Source organism: Microtus ochrogaster, chromosome 22 (assembly GCF_000317375.1).
Source record: "Microtus ochrogaster isolate Prairie Vole_2 chromosome 22, MicOch1.0, whole genome shotgun sequence".
NCBI classification, from domain to species: domain Eukaryota; kingdom Metazoa; phylum Chordata; class Mammalia; order Rodentia; family Cricetidae; genus Microtus; species Microtus ochrogaster.
In genome coordinates, this window is record NC_022023.1 from 11,388,899 (window position 1) to 11,409,712 (window position 20,814).

Genomic DNA, 20,814 nt, shown 5'->3' on the forward strand with positions numbered 1-20,814 from the left:
GTTCGTTCTGGTCTCTCTTAAGTTTTGGGATATGGTCTACCTATATACCTGGCTCGCAACCCTCAGCAAGGTGTGATCTCAGGTGAGGAATAGTGGAAAATAATAATTCATAGCCATGGCAACTGGGTGCTTAGGAGGCACGGGGCACGCAAACTAAGTGTGATGGCATAGCATATGCCAGGGCGAGAGATGGGAAGCTGGTAGCAGGAGTCAGCCATTTCTAGAGAGCCTGCTGACCATAGAGCTCTAGCTTTTGGGACTACTAGACATGATTTAAATCTTTGAATTATAACTATTTCTTTAGGGTGAATGTGTGCATGTGCACAGAGGTCAGGAGACAACATGCAGGAGTTGGTTCTCTCCATTACTGTGTGGGTTCCACACAGCAAACTCAGGTCTTCAGGCCTGGCAGCAAGTGTTTCTCCCACGGAGGCCACCTTGGCAGCCCCAGACTGATTTGTGAAACTCAGATTCTACTTTCTGTGTTGACCGTGTTTTCTGTCCCACCAGGTCCCACAGTTGTTCAGTCCCAAAGAACCACACATTAATTAATAAACTGATTGGCCTATTAGCTCAGGCTTCTTATTAACTAATTATAACTTATATTAGCCCATAATTCTTGTCTGTGTTAGCCACGTGGCTTGGTACCTTTTTCGGTGAGGCAATCACATCTGGCTTCCTCTGTGTCTGGGTGATGACTGCAGACTAACTCTTTCCTTCTCCCAGAATTCTCTTGTTCTCATTACCCCGCCTCTACTTCCTGCCTGGCTACTGGCCAATCAGCATTTTATTAAACAAGTACAAGACACAAATCTTTAGGGGTAAAACCATTGTCCCACAGCATTTCTGAGTTGAAGAAGGTGAAAAGGTGAGGTGAGAATGTGTGAAGGGGTTGGGATGTGACTCAGCTGACAGAGTCCTTGCCTAGCCTAGCACACAGGAAGTCCTGGGTTGTGTCCTTAGCACCAAATAAACTGGGCGTGACTGTTAATGTCTACAGTCCTGGCATTCTGGAGGTAGAAGCAGGGGATCAGAAGTTCAAGGCCACCTTGGACTTTGTAGGGAATTCTAGGCCGGCTTGCGAGGCATAAGACACTATCTCAAAAAAGAGAGGTAAAAAGTCCAAATACCCCAAGAAAGGCCTTGAAAATGGGTGGATACTGGAAATGACAGCCTCAGATGCCTGAATGGAAATTAACAGAGTGAACACAAAAGGTGCCGCTGGGGCTTTTCTCTGCTGTGAGATCAGGGCCAAGACAAAAGACCAAGAGTTTCTAGCAGGAAAACACCGAGTTAGGCATCAGGCAGGTCTGAAACCAGTTTTCTCATGAGTTCTGCCTCCCTCTCCAGCCTGGAGTCCGCTCAGTGGAGCCTGATGTTGAGAGGAGTTAGTGATGAGATCCTATCTCCCTGTGTTAACTCTGTCCAGGTTCCAGGATGTGCCCTGGCCCTTCACACTGACCCTCAGCCTAGTACTGGGACCCGTGGGTCACACTGCTGGGGAGTGAGCTCACAGCTGAGCGCCTGCGTCAAGTGTGCAAGCAAGCCTCTGATTCGCTGTCATCTGCCCCTTGGTGGGCAGCTGAGGACACGGTCATTAGCGTGTACAGTTTTAGGAAGTCCTCTAGGTCAGACTTGAGGTTAAGTCTCCTTGTGACCATGGTGACATGGTGGCAGAAGCCAGTTGTCTAGAATGTTGAGGGAGGAGGATGTTCTCTGTGTTCACAGGGCTGTGGTTCTAAGACCATGAGATATAGCCCTGATGAAGATTTTAGTTTGTTTTCCCTCTGAATTCTCTTCTTTGTTTGAGGCAAGGCTCACGGGCGAAATTATGTGGCAGAGATGGGAAATTCTAGGGACAGTGTACTGGGGACATCGTGAAGAGGGAGCAGCGTGGGAAAGTGACCACTGAGACTCGTAATAATTGACTTTATAAACCCTACACATAGCCGAGTGGTGGCACATGCCTTTATTCTCAACTCTTGAGAGGCAGAGGCAGGTGGATCTCTGTGAGTTCGAGGCCAACCTGCTCTACAGAGCTAGTCCCAGGACAGCCAGAGATACACAGAGAAACTCTGTCTCAAAGAACCAAATAAAATAAATGCTACACCTTTCTAAACATTCCCGAGTTTGAGAACAAATGTAGCTGGGGCCATCATTCAAGTATCAAGCTGGCCACTGGGTGGCACACACAGAGGACAGATCCAAATACCACAGGAGAGGACTTGAAAATGGGCCCACATGAAAATCACAACCTCAGAGGCTTGAGTGGAACTTATCGCTTGAACACAATCAAGGAGATTACCTCCTAAGTAAACGTTTTGGGGCCAGGGGGATGGCTCAGCAGTGAAGGATGCTGGCTGTTCTTCCAGGGGACCCAAGGTTAGTTTCCAACACCCAGCTCTCTACTGTCTCAACTCCAGCTCCAGAGGATCCAGGGTCATATCTATCCCATCTCCATCTTCCAGAAACTGCCCCCTCTTATAGACATTGTGTGTGAGCACTCTCTTGTCATGGTTAGCTGCTTCTAAGTCAGAGATGAGTCCAAGACCCAGCTCTTTTTTTTTCCCCCTTTTGGAGACAAAGTCTCATTATGTAGACCTGGGTGTCCTGGAACTCATTTTGTAGACCAGGCTAGCCTGCTTGAACTCACAGAAATCTGCCTACCTCTGCCTCTGTCTCCAGAGTGCTGTGAGGAAAGGTTCTCACCAGCACACCTGACAACCTAACTTTGTAACAAAGCACTTGCTGGTCTTGAAGAGGACCAGCTTTTGTTTCCTATCTCCACTCTGAATGGCTTTCAACTGCTTATAAACCCCCTGCACGAATCCCGTGCTCTCTTCTGGGCTCCTTGGGCGCCTGAACTCACGTGCATGGACACATACACACACGAGTTAGTGTGGCAATAAGCCCAAGAGCAAAGGGCTGGCGAGAGGTTCGGGAAGTGGAGGCATTTGACCACCTGATTAGATACGCACATGGTGGAGGGGACAGCGGAGTCTTGCAGGTTGTCCTGTATGTGACCTCCATGTCCTTTGACCTCTACATCCCCAGCCTACTCACGCACCATGGTATACGTACACTTACAGACGTTAAGTGTAATAAAAATATAACATGAAACAACAGCATCAAAAAACAAACAAACAAAAAAACCCCACAAGTTCAACAAACCACAAATAAGGGAGAGATGGCCCAGTGGTTAAGAGTCCTGGTTGCTCTTCCAGAGGACCTGAGTTCAATTCCCAGCACCCACAGTGTAGCTTACAACCTGTAATTCCAGCTCCAGGGGACAGGACCCTCTTCTGGCCTTCAAGGGCACTATGCATAAACCACAAATAGGAAAAATGCACATTTAAAAAATAAACTGTTGAAAAGTAAAGAAAATGGAACAATTTTTAAAATAGAGGAAAATAATGCATTTCTTATAGGGGAACATTTGTTTGAGTGACCACAGATTTCTCATCCCAGAAAAGGAGGCTGAAAGAAAGTGGAATTTAACTGATGAAAGAAAATACTTCAAAATCAAATTATGTATTTAGTAAAAATATTTTTGAGTGTTAAAGGCAAACTATGAATGTTTGGCCAGCGTGTCTGTTCTAGAAGAATTGCTCAATAAATTCTTCAGAGGAGACCGATACAGTGCAGTTTTCAGTATCAAGGATGAGCTGTGGATCTAGGGATGGAGCTCAGTTGGTCAAGGCCGCACTAACCCTGGGCTCGTCCCCAGCACTTGGTAAACTGTGGTAATGCGCGCCTCCCATGCGACACCCCGGAAGAGGAGCCAGTAGGACCAGGAGTTCGGGGTTCCTCTGCTGTTAATTCCTCCTCTGTGGGCTGCAGAGTGAGACCTTGTTTCAAACACAAAATAAACCAGAAGAGGAAAGATTAATGTATTATTTAGCAGCGGTTGGATTTGTTCTTTTTCATTTAACTGACGTAATAATCATTTCAAAAAGTTAAAAAAAAAAGGTTAAAAAAATTCTTTTTATTTATTTATTTTTTACTGAGACAGAATTTCTCTGTGTAGCTTTGGAGCCTGTCCTGGAACTCACTTTGTAGACCAGGCTGGCCTCGAGCTCACAGAGATCCGCCTGCCTCTGCCTTCCGAGTGCTGGGATTAAAGGTGTGTGCCACCACTGCCTGACTCAGTTTCCCTATAATTCTATACAAGCCAATTATTACATAGGAGAAGGACTGGCCAGAATGGTGGCTTGTGCCTGTAATCCCAGCATTTAGGAGGTTGAAGCAGGAGGATCAGTAGTTCAAGGCTTGCCTCAATTACAGAATGAGTTTGAGGCTGGACTGTGCTGCCAATGACCGTTTGAAACTCCTGCTCTCTACCTTTCAAAAGATAGAAAGACAGACAAAGAGGGGGGGGCACACAAATGGAAGTTCTGAAAGCCCTGGGGCAAAGACAAAATTCTCCTAACGGCAGAGGTGAAGGCAGGGTCAGCTATAAGCAGAATCTTTCAAGATGGGCAGGATTTATTCAGGGAGAGGCCAGAAGGACAGAGAGGCTCAGGTTCTAGATATTCCTTAATCTAGTTTCTGGGATCAGGACATGAGGCTTTGGGATTCTACATATGTGCCTGCCTGATCTTTAGCATGCCCGAGGAACCCAGTGGCAAGATTCCCTTCAGAGCAGTTCTGAATGAGGCCAGAGAAAGCTGGGGTGCCATATTGCAGAGAGCCCAACACAGGTGTAGTTAAGACTTTGCTTTTGGCCATGTGTTCTCAGGTTCTGGAGTCCCAAGCAACCATGACTCCCGCTACGTCTGCCGGCAGCAGTCCCAATACCATCTCTGTTGACCATGGCACCCCTGGAACTCAAGGCGTCGTGGAGCCCATGGATACAGATTCTCAGGAGGCTGGGAGGATGCGTGCTGATGGGAGAGCTGGAGGCAGGAAGAAAACACAGACAGATGGAAAGCCGCAGGTGGATGGAAGGACCCCGGGAGATGGAACACGAGCCTCCCGGAGGACACAGTCTGATGGGAAGGCACAGGTGGACATTGCAACACAAGACAGTGAGAGGCTGCAGTCAGACAGGAGTTCACAGAAGGATTCAGTGACACAGAGAAGGGAGGATATGCAGGGAGGACAGACACAGGCAGACGAGAAGTCGCAGCAAGATCCGAGAGACACAAGGATATGTGAAAAAAAGGAGACACAGTTGGTGGACAGCATCCCTACAGCTTTCAAAACCCAGCCAGAGCAACCATCTGTAGTCAACCTCAGCTCAACATCCCGAGCCTTTAAACCCTCACCATCAGAATGCCCTAGAACCGATCAGGTTATGGAATGTGTTGAGACGAGCCCGGAAGCATCTCGTGTCCAAGAAAAATCTGGTTTCATGCTTAGGTCTGAAGAGCCCCCCGTGACAGCCTTCAGAAGTGATGAGGACACTAGACTAGATCCCGTGTCAGGGAACCATGTGTGCCCAGCACAGCTGCCTCCTGAGGGGAACTCAGCGCAGTTGGGAGGAGAAACACATCAAAAGTTAGAGTGGTTAGGTCCAGTCAAGGCCAAGCAAGAGGGCAGTCTGTTTCAGTGTCCCAAGGAGGAGCAGCAGGGGGAAATGCTGTCTGTGGATCTCCCTGGTGGGCATCCAGCTGGCTTGAGTCAGGAGGTGCCCGCCACACCCTCTTTTTCTGGAACTGGCCTGACCAATAGACCACAGGAGGGGCTACCCAGCACCACAGCTTCTCAGCACGTGCGCACGGGCGACTTCCGCCCCTCCAGGGACCAGGACCTCCTGAGTTCTGCTTCCACTCTACAAATGGGGCCAGGGTCCCCCACCCAGAGTCACCCACCAGAAGTCACGGCTCCCAGTAGTGAGGGAGCCTGTGCCAAGGAGCCGAATGCGGAGGGGAGCTCCTCAGGTCCCCGGAGCTGTGACCCTGGGCTTATAGATTCCCTGAAGAACTACTTGCTTCTGCTGCTGAAGCTTTCCAGCCCGGAGACAAGCGAAGCCAGGGCAGACTCCCAGGAAGAGGCTGCTGCTGGAGGCCCAGCTTCATCCTCTACTCTGGTCCCCACCATGGAAGTGGCTGGCCTGAGTCCCAGGACATCCAGGCGCATCCTGGACCGCGTAGAGAACAATCACTTGGTGCAGAGTGCGCAGACCCTGTTGCTGAGTCCCTGCACCTCCCGCCGCCTCACCGGCCTCCTGGACCGTGAAGTACAGGCTGGCCAGCAGGCCCTGGCTGCTGCCCAGTGCTCCCGGGGCCCGTGCCCCAGCCCCCTTACCATTCCTGCCATTGTGGTGGGCGAGGAAGGTTCTGGTACTGGTGAGAAAGGGGATTCCAGGGAGGAGACCTCCCAGGAAAGTGACAAGAACGGACTGCTAAGAGAGGTGGGTGGGCAAACGGTGGAGGGTAGAACCCAGGAGCCCTGCCAGGAAGAAGCGACCCCAGGGGAGGCTTTGACAGGTCTCCCTGCAGCGACACCCGAGGAACTGGCTCTAGGGGCCCGGAGGAAGCGGTTCCTCCCTAAGGTCAGAGCAACAACAGATGGAGATGCGAACAAGCCAGAAGAAAGGGAGAGCCCCACAGTTTCCCCTCGGGGACCCAGGAAGGGCCTGACACCTGGGTCCCTAGGGACTCCAGGGCGGGAGAGACGGTCCCCTACCCAGGCCCGAAAGAGCAGCATGCTAGAGGTGCCCGGGACAGATGAGCCTGTACCAGGAGACCTGGGCTCCAGACCCAAAGCCGGTGCCTTGGACTCAGAGCCTGCCCCAGATGAAGGCAAGCAGGAAGCTCTAGCCAAGCCAAAGAACGCCAAAGACCTGCTAAAAGGTGAGTGCTGGAAGACGGAGCGGCCAGGAAGCTGCAGCCTAGCTGAGCATAGTATTCCCGTGCCTACACCACACCATGGCGGAGGGTAGGGAGGTGGGGGGGGGTAGGGGGGACAACAGCACGGGGTGCCTCTCTGTTTGGGATCCACAGGGTCCCTTGGGAGCAGCACTTCACGAGCTATCAGAAAGGCCTGGGGCTTGTCATGCTCTTTCCTCAGAAGCGAGGTGACATTGGCAGCAGCTTTGGCGCAGTCAGGGTAAAGGCACAGGAGAAATCAAGTACTAGGTGAGGTGCTGTGGTGAGCGGCTTTGATCCCAGCACTCGAGACTAAGGCAGAAGAACTGAGAAAGTTCAAGGTCAGACCCTGTCCGAAAACCAAACCCAAACAACAAAAACAAAGCAAGCAAGCAAGCAAAAAGGTGCCACTCAGCGCAGGACCTGGCTTTGGTGGTTCCATGGTCACCATTGCCCCTTACTTGACTTGTTCCACGGTTACCCTAGGGTCAAGATAAGACTCAAAGGCAGGGCTGTGGAGACAGGAACCTTTATTGACTGCTGGTCACTGTTGGTATGCTTAGCTATGAATCCCTCCTGGGCCTGGGCTTGGGGTGATTTTTATTTTCCTGGTTAAGATGTGTGTGCTGGGGGCAGGGTCAGGGTAGGAGCCTGAGATATGGGTGGGAGGCAGCCAGGGCTACAAAATGCTGGGTTTATGTTCACTGTTTCTCTCAACCCAGGGATGCAAGGGCATGGCCAGAGAGGGCACCGGGTGCTGGGGATGTAACGGGATCCTGTTCGCAGCCCCACAGGTGATTCGGAAAATTCGGGTGGAGCAGTTTCCAGATTCTTCTGGCAGTCTGAAGCTCTGGTGCCAGTTTTTCAATATCGTTAGCGACTCAGTCCTGACATGGGCGAAGGATCAGCACCCAGTGGGCGAGGTGAGCAGGAGGTAAGCCGCCTGGGTACCACAGTCACGGTGGACACTGGCCTGATGCTCGTCTCATCCTCACGGTCGCCCCAGGGAGATCAGGAAATTGAAGCTGAGACCTTATCACGGGTCCTAAATCACACAGCAAGTGCCATCTGTGTGACCAAGGACCCGTCTGTGACCACGGACCCTTTTACCACTTCCCCAGGGCTCCCAGAGCCTGGGTTCCCAGCAGCCTGTGAGAGTTGGGTCGAAAGCCCTGTGTCATGGCGCTGACCCTCACGAGAAAGGTCTCCGTTCTCTCTAGTGCAGGGGACGAGGGGCCGGCGGCCTTGGCCATCGTGCAGGCATCTCCCGTGGACTGTGGTTTATATCGCTGTACCATCCATAATGAGCATGGCTCCGCCTCCACTGACTTCTGCCTCAGCCCTGAGGGTGAGTGTGGTCCTGCTAGGATCTCGTCGGGCCTGGCCTTGTGGGTGGCAGCCCTGTACCATGCAGGGATGGCACTCTGCCCGGACAGACAGCCTGAAGGCAGTGGCATCCTCTTTTTCTCCACACAGTGCTGTCTGGCTTCATCTCCAGGGAGGAAGGTGAAGGTATGTTGCCCCTCTGGGTACGGGGTGGGCCTTCATCCCCAGCTCCACCCTTTGCAGGGTTCCCTTCCTTAGCTTTTTACAATCCTCCCTAAATCCACATGCTGCTCCCCATTGCCCATCTGTGTCCATGTGTTGGTTGAAGTCAGGGCCGCTAATCTATTTGGCTGGTGCGTCTCTTGTTTTGTCTAATGTCGCTGTCCCCACTCCTATTTGTTTTCCTTCCTGCATTCATTTGCTGAAGTCACTTGATACACAGAACTTCTCTTTGGTCTGTTTGTATGTGAGCAGGGACACGTGCGTGTGTAGAGATGCTAGTCATCAACTTTGAGTGTTGCTCCTCAGGAGAGCTGCTCTTTTTGAGACAAGCTCTCTCAGCCAGACCTGGGTCTCTTCAGTTTGGCTGGTCAGCAAACCCCAGGGATCTTCCTGTCTCTGTCTCTCCATGGCTAGGATTCACGACAGCCTTTCCTGAATGGGGATAATTCAGGTCCTCATGCCTTAGTGGCAAGCATTCATCAAACTGAGCCCTCTCCCCACCCCCTGTGCAATTCTCACGGTCTAGATTTCATTCACTCTGTCTTCATGTACTAAATTTTTCCATCTATATGCTTCTTCAAAACTAATAATCAAGGGTCTGGCTGACTATGGCTGCTGGGTGTTAGGGGATGAAGATGGGGATGGAGACAAGCTCTTTGGGCAGTTGGTGAGCAAGGAACTGCTCCGAAGGGTGAACATGGATGTGACCTTCAGAAGGCTTCCCAGGCCAAGGGCATCTATGGGCTAGAACCCATTCTTGGAATTAGGAAGTTGGGTCAGATTCAGATTCAGGAGTAACGTATTATTTGTTTGTTTGTTTGTTTGTTTGTTTTTTTGGCAAGAATAATCCACAGACTGGATGGATGTAGTGTTACAGGCTTAGAACCGCAACTCTTGGGTGGCTGAGGCAGGAGGATTCAAGGTTTGCCTGGGCTGTATAGTGAGCCATTGTCTCTGAAATCAAAAAGACAAAAGCAGCGACTCACAGGAGTACTGTTTATCCCTTTCCTCCTAGCTGGAGGCAGGTGCCGCTACATCCTTCCACTTGTAGTAATGCCCATTGCTCATTGGCTCCGCAACCCCTCTGCAAAGTTCAACAATACCGCTCCCCACCCTGCTTTGTCATGTGGGCTGACTTAGTGGTCACTGATGATTGCCTAAGTCCATCGTCTCTTTGGGAGTCACAGCATGGACCACTTTGTAGTCCTTCACCAGTCGAGAAGAGTTGACATGATCACTTCAACATGAGCTTTCTGAGAGAAGGGGAAGCTAAGCACTTGCTTCCCTTGTGCCTATGGCTTCAGAATAATGAGTTTATCTCTGGGAAGCCTCCAGTGTGACCAGTGAGGCTTGTTATTATTTCCATGGGGGGCTGGGAGGTTTTTTAGTTACCGTTATGAACTAGTGGGCTTTGGCATATTTGATATGCACAAATGCCTCACGCTAATTATTTTCTTTGTTGCTAAAATTGATCCATTTTGGGCCAGATGGGGCCCCTTTGGTCGGCTCTTACACTCTTATGACAACTCTTATGTAGGTTTCATTGTTGTTTTGTTTTTACAGTGGTGGGGATTGAACCCAGGGCCTGGCAGATGCTCACCTATTGAACTTACCTCCAACCCCCTTTCTTTCCTTTTATTTTGAGACAGAGTCTCAGTAAGTTGCCTACACTGGCCTGAAGTTCACCCCACAGTAGCCCAGGCAGGCTCTGACCCTGTGGTCCTGCGACCTCAGCCTCCCAAGTTCCTAGGATGAAAGGCCTGTACCCTGAGGCCTGGCTTCCCAGTAGTTCATGGTCACGTCCTTCTTTCCTGGTGGTATACAATGTTCTAGACTCATACCATAAGCTTCCTGTTGAGCCTTGGAACCAGTTGTTTCTTCAGGGAGTTCTGCTTTCTTTTAGTGGGAAATATGCTTTGTAGCCACGCTAAGGTCTAGTGCTGGTCACTGTTATTGAATTGATCCGGTAAATTTTTCTTTATCAAACATGTTGGCTGAAATAGTCATTGATTTATTTGCTCAAAACACTTAACTCTATGAGGTCACTCTGATGATCTACAAATGCCATGGAAGATGCTGGCTGCCGGGTGGTGGTGGTGCACACCTTTAATCCCAGCACTCGGAAGGCAGAGGCAGGCAGATCTCTATGAGTTTGAGGACAGCCTGGCCTACAAAAGCTAGTTCCAGGACAGCTAGGGCTGTTGCACAGAGAAACCCTGTCTCAACAAATCAACCAACCAACCAACCAACCAACCAACAAACAAACAAACAAAAAGTAAATAAATAAAAAGGAGACGCTGGCCTTCTGCAGGCTCCTGCTGAGTCCTCACCTATGGGTGCAATAGGAGCAGCGTTAAGTGGTAGGAGTCCCATCAGGTAGCTTCTGCCCCAAACACCCTCCCGTGTGACAGTTTTTAATCCCAAGCCCCGTTCTTCCTATGCACCCTGCACTGGTCAGGCAGGAGATGCAGGATGGACAACATGGGGACTGTTTGAGCCCTTTCGGACCTGTGGACCCTGGATCAGTCAGGCTGGAGATGCGAGTCCCTATGTCTCTCCTGTTCCCCTTCAGTTGGAGAAGAGATTGAGATGACCCCCATGGTGTTTGCCAAGGGTCTGGCTGACTCTGGCTGCTGGGGGGATAAGCTCTTTGGGCGATTGGTGAGCGAGGAACTTCGAGGGGGTAGACATGGATGTGGCCTTCAGAAGGCTTCCCAGGCCAAGGTCATCTACGGGCTAGAACCCATCTTCGAATCCGGCCGCACGTGCGTCATCAAGGTGTCCAGCCTACTTGTGTTTGGACCCAGCAGTGAGACTTCTCTCCTGGGCAGAAATTATGACGTCACTATCCAGGTACTGTTCCCCCTTTCCCCTCCCCTTTCCCCTCCTCCTTTCCCCCCCTCATGCGCCCTTCCTGTACTCTCTTACCATTTCCCCTTCCCCAGCCTGGGTTCTTTTGGAAGCCCCACACAGTGATAGAAGCCACTTCTGTTCCAAGTTCACGAGGCTTCTAGGCATTGGCTGAGATGGAACCGTGAATCCAGACTCTTGACCTTAGAGAGCGTTAGTTAGTCTCAGGACTATTTGCAACCTACTTTGTGTGTGTGTGTGTGCATGTGCTGTGTGCACACACGTGTACCCATGCAGAAGACAGAGAAGGATGTTGGGTATCCTGCCCTGCCACTCTCTGCTTTATCCAATTAAAACAGGGTCTCTTACTGAACCTGCAGCTAGGCTGGCAGCCAGTAAGACCTAGCAGCCCAGATACAGGATTGTATATAGCCAAGGCTGGCTTTTTACATGGGTCCTTGGGATTTGAACTCAGATCTTCATGTGTGTGCAACAAATGCTCTTATATTGTCTTTTGAGTCAGGATTTTTCTATGTAGCTCTGGCTGACCTGGAACTTGCTCTGTAGACCAGGCTGGTTTTAAACTTTCAGAGAGCCACCTGGCCCTGCCTCCTGAGTGCTGAGATTAAAGGGATGTGCTATTATACCCAATTAAAATTCTTTTTTAACTAGGTAGTGGTGGCACACACCTTTAATCCCAGCACTTGGGAGGCAGACGCAGGTGGATTCCTATGAGTTTGAGGGCAGTCTGGTCTACAGAGCAAGGTTCAGGACAGGCTCCAAAGCTACAGGGAAACCCTGTCTCCAAAAACACAACAATAAAAATTTTTTTGCATGTGTATGGCTGTTTTCCCTATATGTGTGTGTGGCACTGAGAAAGGGGTGTCAGATCCCCTGAGCTGGTGGCAAGGGACCACGTGAGCCTGGGAACCAAACCGAGGTCCTCTGAACCATCAGTCCACTGTGGATCTACCTCTCCAGCCCCCAAATTATCCTTTTTGTAGCAGAAGCCTTTCTCCTGCTTCAGATCCAATCTCACTGAAGCCTTGCTGTGTGAAATAAAAGGGAGTAGTGTGGGCGGGGAGGAGAGAGTACCCCACATTGTGCGGAGGGATCCCTGGGGCTCCATTCCCTAGCATTAAGGCTCCAGTACACCCAGTTCAGAAACCACTTAGAAAACCTAAATTTGACAAAAAGCCCACAGCGCATTGTTATTCATAAGAGAAAATAAGGTGCAGAGAAGAAAACCTGAAGCCATGAGCCTTGCTTTCCACGGGGCTGGAATTCTCCCTGCAGGCCCCTGGCAGGCAGCCGTGCATTCACTCAGACAGCTGTGGAACTTCCTGGCTGATGAGATTTGCTTTCTTCTAATTCACAGGGGTGCAAAATCCAGAACATGAGTAGGGAGTACTGCAAAATCTTTGCAGCTGAAGCCCGGGCAGCGCCTGGTTTTGGGGAGGTACCTGAGTAAGTATCCCAAGGGGGGGGGGTGTAGTACATCCCGTGGGCTTGTGGAAGTGATTTCGCAACCACCCAGGGCCCTCCTGAGTTCCAACCAGGTGCAGATGGCCTCACAGCCGCCCCACGCTCAGCTCCCTTATTTGGAAGCAACGACATCAAGATTCATCATCCACTTTAGGAAAGTCACACACACACACACACACACACACACACACACACACACCAATGAGATTCCTTCCCCTCACCTTTAGCCCAAAATTTGCCAGTTGTGCAGATTTTGGGGCTCTGGATAGGGGACGGGGTGGGTAAGCTAGGCATCTGGGGAAGATTCTAATGTGGCAGGTGGGCAGGGCGGGGCAGCAGGGTCTCTAGGCGTGAACTGTGAATGCCTCCTCACGACTGGTCTCCCGCTGGCATCAAGCCCTCAAGCCTTGCTGACATCCCTTAAATCCTTCCTGCAGGTGTCCTTTCTATTTGCACACACTTTCCCCAGCCCTCACCCAAACACAGCTGCCTGGGGCCACACCAGGGTTGAATTTTAGTCCTACTGACCACAGAAAACGGGCCCAACTCAAGTCAGCGGCCATTTTCCATGCTCCCTCTGTCCCCAGGGCTGAGAACTCTCTCCAGGAAGGTCCGGTCTTTTAGATAGAGAATGAACAGGACAGGAGGAAGGGGCCCTCTGTGGCCACTCTTCCGACTTACTGCAGGGCACAACTTCTTTAGGATCATCCCACTCTACTTGATCTACCGGCCTGCAAACAATATACCTTATGCTACACTGGAGGAAGATCTGGGCAAGCCCCTGCAGTCTTACTGTTCCCGGCAATGGGGCTGGGCTGGGGCCCCAGCAGCATCTAGCAGCTCAGAGGCCATGCAGAAATGCCAGACCTTCCAGCACTGGCTGTATCAGTGGACAAATGGCAGCTTCCTTGTGACCGATTTGGCAGGTATGAGGGTGGAGGGTGCACGGGTGCATGGTGTGGAAGCATGTGGAGAAGGCAGAGCTCAGCGCTTGGTTGCCCGCTCACAATCACAGAGCCTCCTCTGTGCTGGTGATTTTATTATAACTGAGATCAGGCAGAGACTGCATGCATGCAACCCTTAGCTATACCACGGCCTGGTGGACCCAGTTTGTAATGTCGTTATGTTTAAAGGAGTGAAATCCAGACCCACCTAAAATGGAAAAGATTGATTTCAGATCTCAGGTTTTTTATTATGCAAAGTTATGTAAAATAGTTGGGTTTTTGTTTGTTTTAGTTTTTGTGTTTGAGTCAGTTCTTGCTATCTAGCCCTGGCTGGCCTGGAACCCGATATGTAGACTAGACTGGCTTCCTGTCTCCCAAGCACGGGGACTGCAGGTGGACCCAACGGCATCCAGTGCCAGTTGCATTTAAAGGAGCTCAGGCCACTTGCTTGTTTTCTGGAGCACTACACGGGATCTAACTCAAAACCCCCAGTCGGCTTTCCGACACCTCCTTTCCGTGCTGCCTTGCTCTCGACTTTCTCACTTCCCAAACCTCCCAAACTCTCTGCTACCATAGCACAAAAAGCTTTATTGCCACACATGGTACTGTGTACCTGGAACTGTGAAGCCAAGGCAGAAGAATTGCGAGTTTGCAGCCAGTCTGAGCAACAAGTGAGACTCCGTCTCAAACACAGATGAACCGCCATCCCAGCAAGTAGAGACAGGAAGATCAGGAGTTTGTGGTCATCCTTGGCTATGTAGTAAACTTGAAGATAACCTGGTCCACCTGAGAAGTGATTGTGTATGTGTGTGTGTGTGGGGGGAGGATATGTGTGTGTTGAGGCAGAGCTTGGTTGCCCAGCTTTCTCAGAAAGTGTGTGTGTGTGTGTGTGTGTGTGTGTGTGTGTGTGTGTAGCTAGGTGACATACCAAGCTACCACCATTCACTATATGAGCTCACAGCGCACACCTATCATCTCAGCACTAGAGAAACTGAGTCAGGAGATCAGCAAGCTCTCTTGTAAGCAACAAAACAACACACAGCAAAGCAACCGACCAGAAGGGAAGCAAAGCTCAGGCAGGTGAAGCCACTAATCCCTCTGGGACATAATTGCCTTTTATTCTCTGGAATGGTGCGGTCAGCATGGAGACCCTGCCTTTGGGAAAGTCGTTTGCGAGCTAAAATTCCACGTGAGTGTGAGGGCCCATGAGGATAACACGAAATGGACAGTGAAAAATGAGGTGACTTATTAAGTTCATACAGCTCAGAAGTGATAGAGTTGAAATTTAAATCTAGCTCTGCCTGATCCCAGAGAGATGCTGGGCAGCTTAGAAATGGGGACAGAGGATCAGAGGCCCGAACCTCAATGCTGAGGCACTTACGGACTACCCTGCGTGAGAGATTGTCCCCCTGTCCCCGTTGTGCCAGGCTGTGTTTACCTAGCCAACTCCCTGGTTCCTTAGAGCTCTTGCCTTCCTGAGAGTGCAAACCCTGGCTTAGCCAGTGTTGTTCTCTGCTGGTCTCATTCCTACCTTCTCTTCCCTGCTCCAACGGCTGCCCTGTTAAGAGGAAGGAGAATGTTTCAGTCCAGAGCCCAAGAACAATCCACTCTGTGGACTGGCCTGGCCTATAAAAGCCGGCTTGCAGAGTTGGCTCCAGTCAACTTAGAAGTTCCTTTCTAAGGTGGCACGGTGACAGGATGGCCAGGCTGCCATCAACCCTCTGCTCTCTTCCTCCAGGGGTTGACTGGAAGATGACCGATGTCCAGATTGCTACCAAACTTCGAGGGTGAGTGGTTCTTGGCGGCAGAATGTCTTATAGGGTCTTCTCGGGGTGTCAGATGCCCCAACTCCTCATGACTCTCCATCCCAGAGGTGCTGGACCTGGGGCTGTACAATCCCAGGCAAGTGAACTTGTGGCCATGTAGTAACTGCTAACACCCTGGGGATACTGATCCTCCCCACCCCATACCCCTGACCCACAGTGCTCAGCCAGAAAGCTTCCTGCACTTCTGGGCCCTCTTCCACTTCCTTCATCTTTGAGACAACTACAGGTCACAGATGAGCAAGGGTTGTGTAACTAGACCAACTAGACAGTCAGGCCCCCAGACTATAACAGTCTACATTTAGAAGAAAGGCCCATTTGATGACTATGTGTCAGGATACGAGGAACCCATTTTAAATTTGGATTTGGGGGGAAGCCTCCTGAGGTAGCACTCTGGTACAATACAACACTCTGACGTCAGCCATCCCAAGGCAGCTACCATGGGCTTGTGACACGGCAGGGCCACTCAGTTCTTGTGTTGGGCTGCAGGTACCAAGGCCTCAAGGAGAGCTGTTTCCCTGCCCTGCTGGACCAGTTTGCCTCGTCCCACCAATGCAACACCTACTGCGAGATGCTGCAGCTAAAGCCCCTCAAGGGCCCCGAGGCTGTCCACCCCCAAGCCAAGGCCAAAGGCTCCAAGAGTCCATCAGCTGGCAGGAAAGGCTCCCAGCTGAGTCCCCAGCCACAGAAGAAAGGCGTTCCCAGTCCTCAGGGTTCCCGGAAGAGTGCTCCAAGCTTCAAGGCCACACCTCCGGCCTCTGAGGCAGTCACCGTTCAGTTAGTAGGACAGGCCCCCGCCCCAGAGGGGAGCTCTAAGGCCCAGGGCATGCGGTAGCCCCCCTTGAGAGGCAGGGGGGCCTCTACCTGAGAGTAGACCAACAGGAAGCAGCTTGAACCAGATGGAGACGATTTCACTTCAGGACTAAACAGAGAAGGTACCCAAAGCAGCTACCCCTTGGGGACCTCTCTCAGTAACTTCACCTCATTGAAAGGCTTTGGGCATGGTACATGACCTCTTGGCCTCGTCCAGTGCCATGATTGCCCAGTCTCCCAGGCCTCACGTGGGTGGTGGCCTCGGCCCTCGTTGAAGTTTACACTTAGCACTGCTGGAGGCTCCCTGAGTCCTCTGCATGAGCTCTTGGCCCAAGCCCCACACAAGCTAACGTTGCTCTCTGGGGCCTGCGGGCCAGCATTTACCTTTTCACCCCTGCTTGCCCTGGCTCTCTCCCTGTCCTCAGGGCACTAGACTGCCTGTGGGGTCTAGCCTTGTGACTCTCAGGGTTTCTCCTGCCAGCTTTGCCTCACTCAGCACAGCTCATCCTGCGACTAACCTGTCCTGAGTCCAGATGGGGCCCAGGGCCCTTCTGGAGCCGCCCACCGTGTCTTTGCAGTGTTTCTGTTTGCTCTTGTTTTGTTTTTTTTTTTTTTTTGATGGTATACGTTCTTGTCACTCTGGCACTTGCTTCTTTCCCATGCTCCCTTGCTCATCTCCTCTCCCCAGGCTTTGAACCCATTGCAGTCTGCTGCCTGCCCTTCGCTAGCTTTTGCTTGTTCCTTTGTCCAAGGGCTCCTTCCATCCTGACCTCGCACCCTCCCCACCAATGGCTAGGGGAGGAACAGCCTCTCTGGCTTCACTCCACCGCAACGCACTCTGCCCTGGTTCTCCTGGGTTCTCTGCTCAGGAGGAGGGAGGTAGCATGAGGGCATGTGAACAGCTGGAGGCAGAGGGATGGCTTTGACTTGGAGGCACCTTGTGCTCTGTTCTGAATGCCATGAGGGTGCAGTCAATGTCACATCTCTGTCCTAAAGCAGTGGAAGACGGGGCTCTTCCTCCTAAGGGAGGGGACACGGTGTTCCAGGAGGGTCGCGATCTTCTGTGTGCTCCGGTAGAGAAAGATGTCTCTGAACCTACCTCCAACCATTTGCTCTTGATCCTGGGGCTCAACTCCAGATTCTCAGGTGTGGGTTCCCAGGGAATTTCTGCTGGGTCCAGCCCCCTGGGTCTTTCTAGACATCCCTCCTTGAGACCCAGGATGGGATAGGTCTGGATCTAGCCTGCCCTCCCCCCTCTTGTTAAGCAATAAAAGGCAGCAACTGTGTGTCCTGTTTGTTGCCCTCATCTGGTGTGAGCATCGATTATGAAGGGTCAAGCAGTCTCTCTGGTGTCCCTGGGCCTGTAGCAAAATGGATCTGATTTGGCTCCTAGCCTGATTTGGGTTCGGTCATCTGCGGCCACAGTTGGACAGTGAGTGCTACAAATGGAGCTCATGGCTCCTGCCCCGCAGCGGGTGTCCGGGACTCAATCCCTTCGGGACTGAGCCTTCGTTTGGAAGAGGAGCCGGAAGGAAGGGATCCGAGAAGAAGAGCAGAGCTAGGGGCTCAGCAGAAACTTCACCTCTGCCGCTTCCACCAGCACAGTAGCCCAGTAGCACAGCATCTGCCTTGCTCCCACTCACAGGTCCTTTTCTCCTCCTCAGCAAAAGCTCATGACCTGCCTCATCCGGCCCCGCCCAGCCCTGTCCGGCCCCGCCCTGTCCCGCCCCGCCACGCCCTGTCCCGCCCCACCCAGCCCTGTCCCGCCCCGCCCAGCCCTGTCCCGCCCCGCCCCAGGCCTTTCCTTGACTGATGCTTCCCTGCTCAGGTGACTCCTCACTTTTTCTTCTTACCCAGTGTGCCCCAGTTCTAGCAGCACATCCAGTAAGAGCTGGGTCATCACGTATGCATTTAAGCATTCAGTAGACACATACTAAGTGCCTGCTGTATGTCAAACCTAGACTGGCGGCTTTTGAAAGCCAACATGCATCCCTTTGGGAGAGATGTGTATCTTTCAGGATGTGGATTTTAAGCAACAGAAATTATAATTTGGATCAACTTAATTGAGAAAACGGCTGTGGGAAGGATATTGGAGTAGATCACTCATAGAACCAAACAGTAGATCGATTAGCTTTGGGAAAGGAAGGAGATTGGGCAGCTCCCAGTAGCTGCTCCCTTTATCCCCCAATAGTTTCCTCCACCAAAATTCAAATTCTAGCCTGGGACTCAGGGACTCACAGGGTGGGAGAGAGGTAGCATTCCAAAAGTTGGGGATTATTTTCGAAACAGCATCTCAGGTAGCCCAGGCTGGCTTCAAACTCACTCTCTGTAGTAGTTGAGAAGCAGGCCCCCGCATTCTGTTCCCGCACCCACATTCAGCGAAAACCCAGTTCCCTGCTTAGAGAGGGACAGGCTCAGTACCCAGCTACCAACCCTGAGTCTATTGATGAGGCTGCCATTGTCAAAGCCGGGAGCCGCTAGCTATGGCTTTTCTGTTTAATCATAATCCCACCTTGAAATTCTACATTCCATGAACTGGCAAGATAAACCAAATTCAACCGTAATTATAGAATCTCCTGGATTTTGGCCTCTTGGGTTCAGCTGGAGTATGTATGTATGGCCCCTTAGGAGTCTTGTCTGTGTGACAGGACCTTCTGCTGGACATGCCAATGCCAGAAACTCTCCGTCCTGTCATGTAGCAACAACTTTTCTTTCTCCTAGAGAGTTCCGGCCAGCTGTATTCATAACCTCTTTTCACGGGTTGCTCAGGGGTCTAAGGACCCTGAATGGTGGCTGCCTTGGCTTTCAGTTGAGTTACTGCATCTTTGAGGGTGGATATCTATCTCTCTTGGGGACCTAGTGGGGAGCCGGAGAGCTGCTTCTCAAAAGGGTAATTCTTGTTGACTAGAACATCATTTGGTTCCATAGTCTGGACTCGACCATATTTTTCTTGCTAGGGCTTAACTGTGAGCACTCTAGCACGGCCCATCACAAGCCCCATGTAATTCCCCAGTGTGCCACAGACAAACACCTCAGCACTGTTGGATCTGGCAGCCTGGTGGCAGAACCAGTTAGATCAGCTTTCCCGGCTGGAGAGCTTTCAGCTTGATTTAGGCCCAGCCGGGAGCTGCCAACCTTCTAGACTGATCAGTCAAGAAATGGACCTTAATAGCAAGGAGTTTGACTCATAACACAAAGGGAGTTAAAAAAAAGACCTCAACAGACCCATTTTCCACCAGAACTTCCTCAAGGAGTGTGTGCTGTTTGCATTTTCAAATCCTATATTATTTCTCTCAATCTCTCGCTCTGTCACACACACACACACACACACACACACACACACACACACACACACACTATTATTATATACTGTATTAAGGCACCCAGGGAAACTGCTGCTCCCCCTGACACACAGACCACAGACATCTCTTGAAGGTACTCCAGGGGAAGCCCGCAGAGCCTCACCCACTCCTCACAGAGGGCGGGGGGGGGGGTGTCCATCTGCTTTGTCCTGCCTGAAGACAGGCAGGTGGGGATGGATGCAAGCTAGGGACCCAATAAAACATTTTTGTCCTCTGTAATCTTAGGACTTCCGTTTTTCTTGTGTTGGTCTTTGTGTTTTGTGTTTCCCAGCTTGGCCCCAACCCCTATACTGGAATGGCTCTTCCGTTCCAGCCTCCCAAGTCCCTGGGACTATAGGCACACATAAGTACAGCAGCTCTTTTGGTCTTTGATGTGACCTAGCATAGGCCAATATTTGTCCCGGATTCACACTACTCAAAAATGGGGGAAACTGCCAGGGTCTGTGAGGTTCTATACCGGATGAAGCAGCTACGGTGAGTGTGCACCAGCAAATACGACCTGCGCCGGAATTGCACAGCCCATCTTCCTGAGCAACATCGCACCAGTGTCTGCTCACCAAACAGTGTGTTTCCTCTATTCTGTGTGGTTTCCTCTGGGCACAGTTTCTTCTTTTCCTCATGAGACGCTGCTTCTGATCCTGCAGCTGCAGAGGGTGGACTTGGCTCGTTGGCAGAACCGCAGCATAGCGTCAGCAAAGGGGGGGCTGTCTCCTGCCAGGGCACCAAGGAAATATTCCTGTCAGTTTGTGTTTGGAGCGCTCTGAGTGCTGCCGGGCGAGGCAGCGTTTCAACTAGGGGCGGATTTTCAATTTTGCCGAATAGACATTTGGGCTTATTTTTAAGCCCAATCAATGCTGCACGATTTCCACAGAACCACAGCAAGGTTCCGTCTTTCACTCCTGTGGAGGGGGAGAGAAGCTACCCCCATAAAGTCTCGCTAACACTACTGCCCAGATGTGAGCTGAACAAATGGGACACCAAAAGATGTTTCAAATTGGATGGGGAAAAGCCTGTGAGACCTCAGCTCTTCACAAAGAGCCATAGGCAACCGGGGAAAGCTGAGATGCAGAGAGGTGGCCCTCCCTAGGGAAGAGCACACCAATCAGTTGTCTAGTGCCTAATGGTCAGCCCTAAAAACATACCTACAAGGAACACTATGTGGACACACAGGTTATAT

General features: G+C 51.3%; 1 protein-coding gene across 2 annotated transcripts in view; it reads left to right on the plus strand.

Moving 5' to 3' along the window:
• Positions 1-16,328, plus strand: part of Alpk3 (alpha kinase 3) — a 36,484-nt gene extending 20,156 nt beyond the window's left edge. For both annotated transcript variants that reach the window (XM_013350190.2, XM_005357657.1), the window contains 9 exons: positions 4,739-6,797; positions 7,599-7,746; positions 8,033-8,160; positions 8,289-8,324; positions 10,933-11,213; positions 12,589-12,677; positions 13,398-13,621; positions 15,378-15,426; positions 15,952-16,328. In XM_013350190.2, the coding sequence (XP_013205644.1) occupies positions 4,739-6,797; positions 7,599-7,746; positions 8,033-8,160; positions 8,289-8,324; positions 10,933-11,213; positions 12,589-12,677; positions 13,398-13,621; positions 15,378-15,426; positions 15,952-16,297 (3,360 nt within the window). In that variant the 3' untranslated portion in view covers positions 16,298-16,328. The remainder of the gene's footprint in view (positions 1-4,738; positions 6,798-7,598; positions 7,747-8,032; positions 8,161-8,288; positions 8,325-10,932; positions 11,214-12,588; positions 12,678-13,397; positions 13,622-15,377; positions 15,427-15,951) is intronic.
• Positions 16,329-20,814: the final 4,486 nt, after the last annotated feature.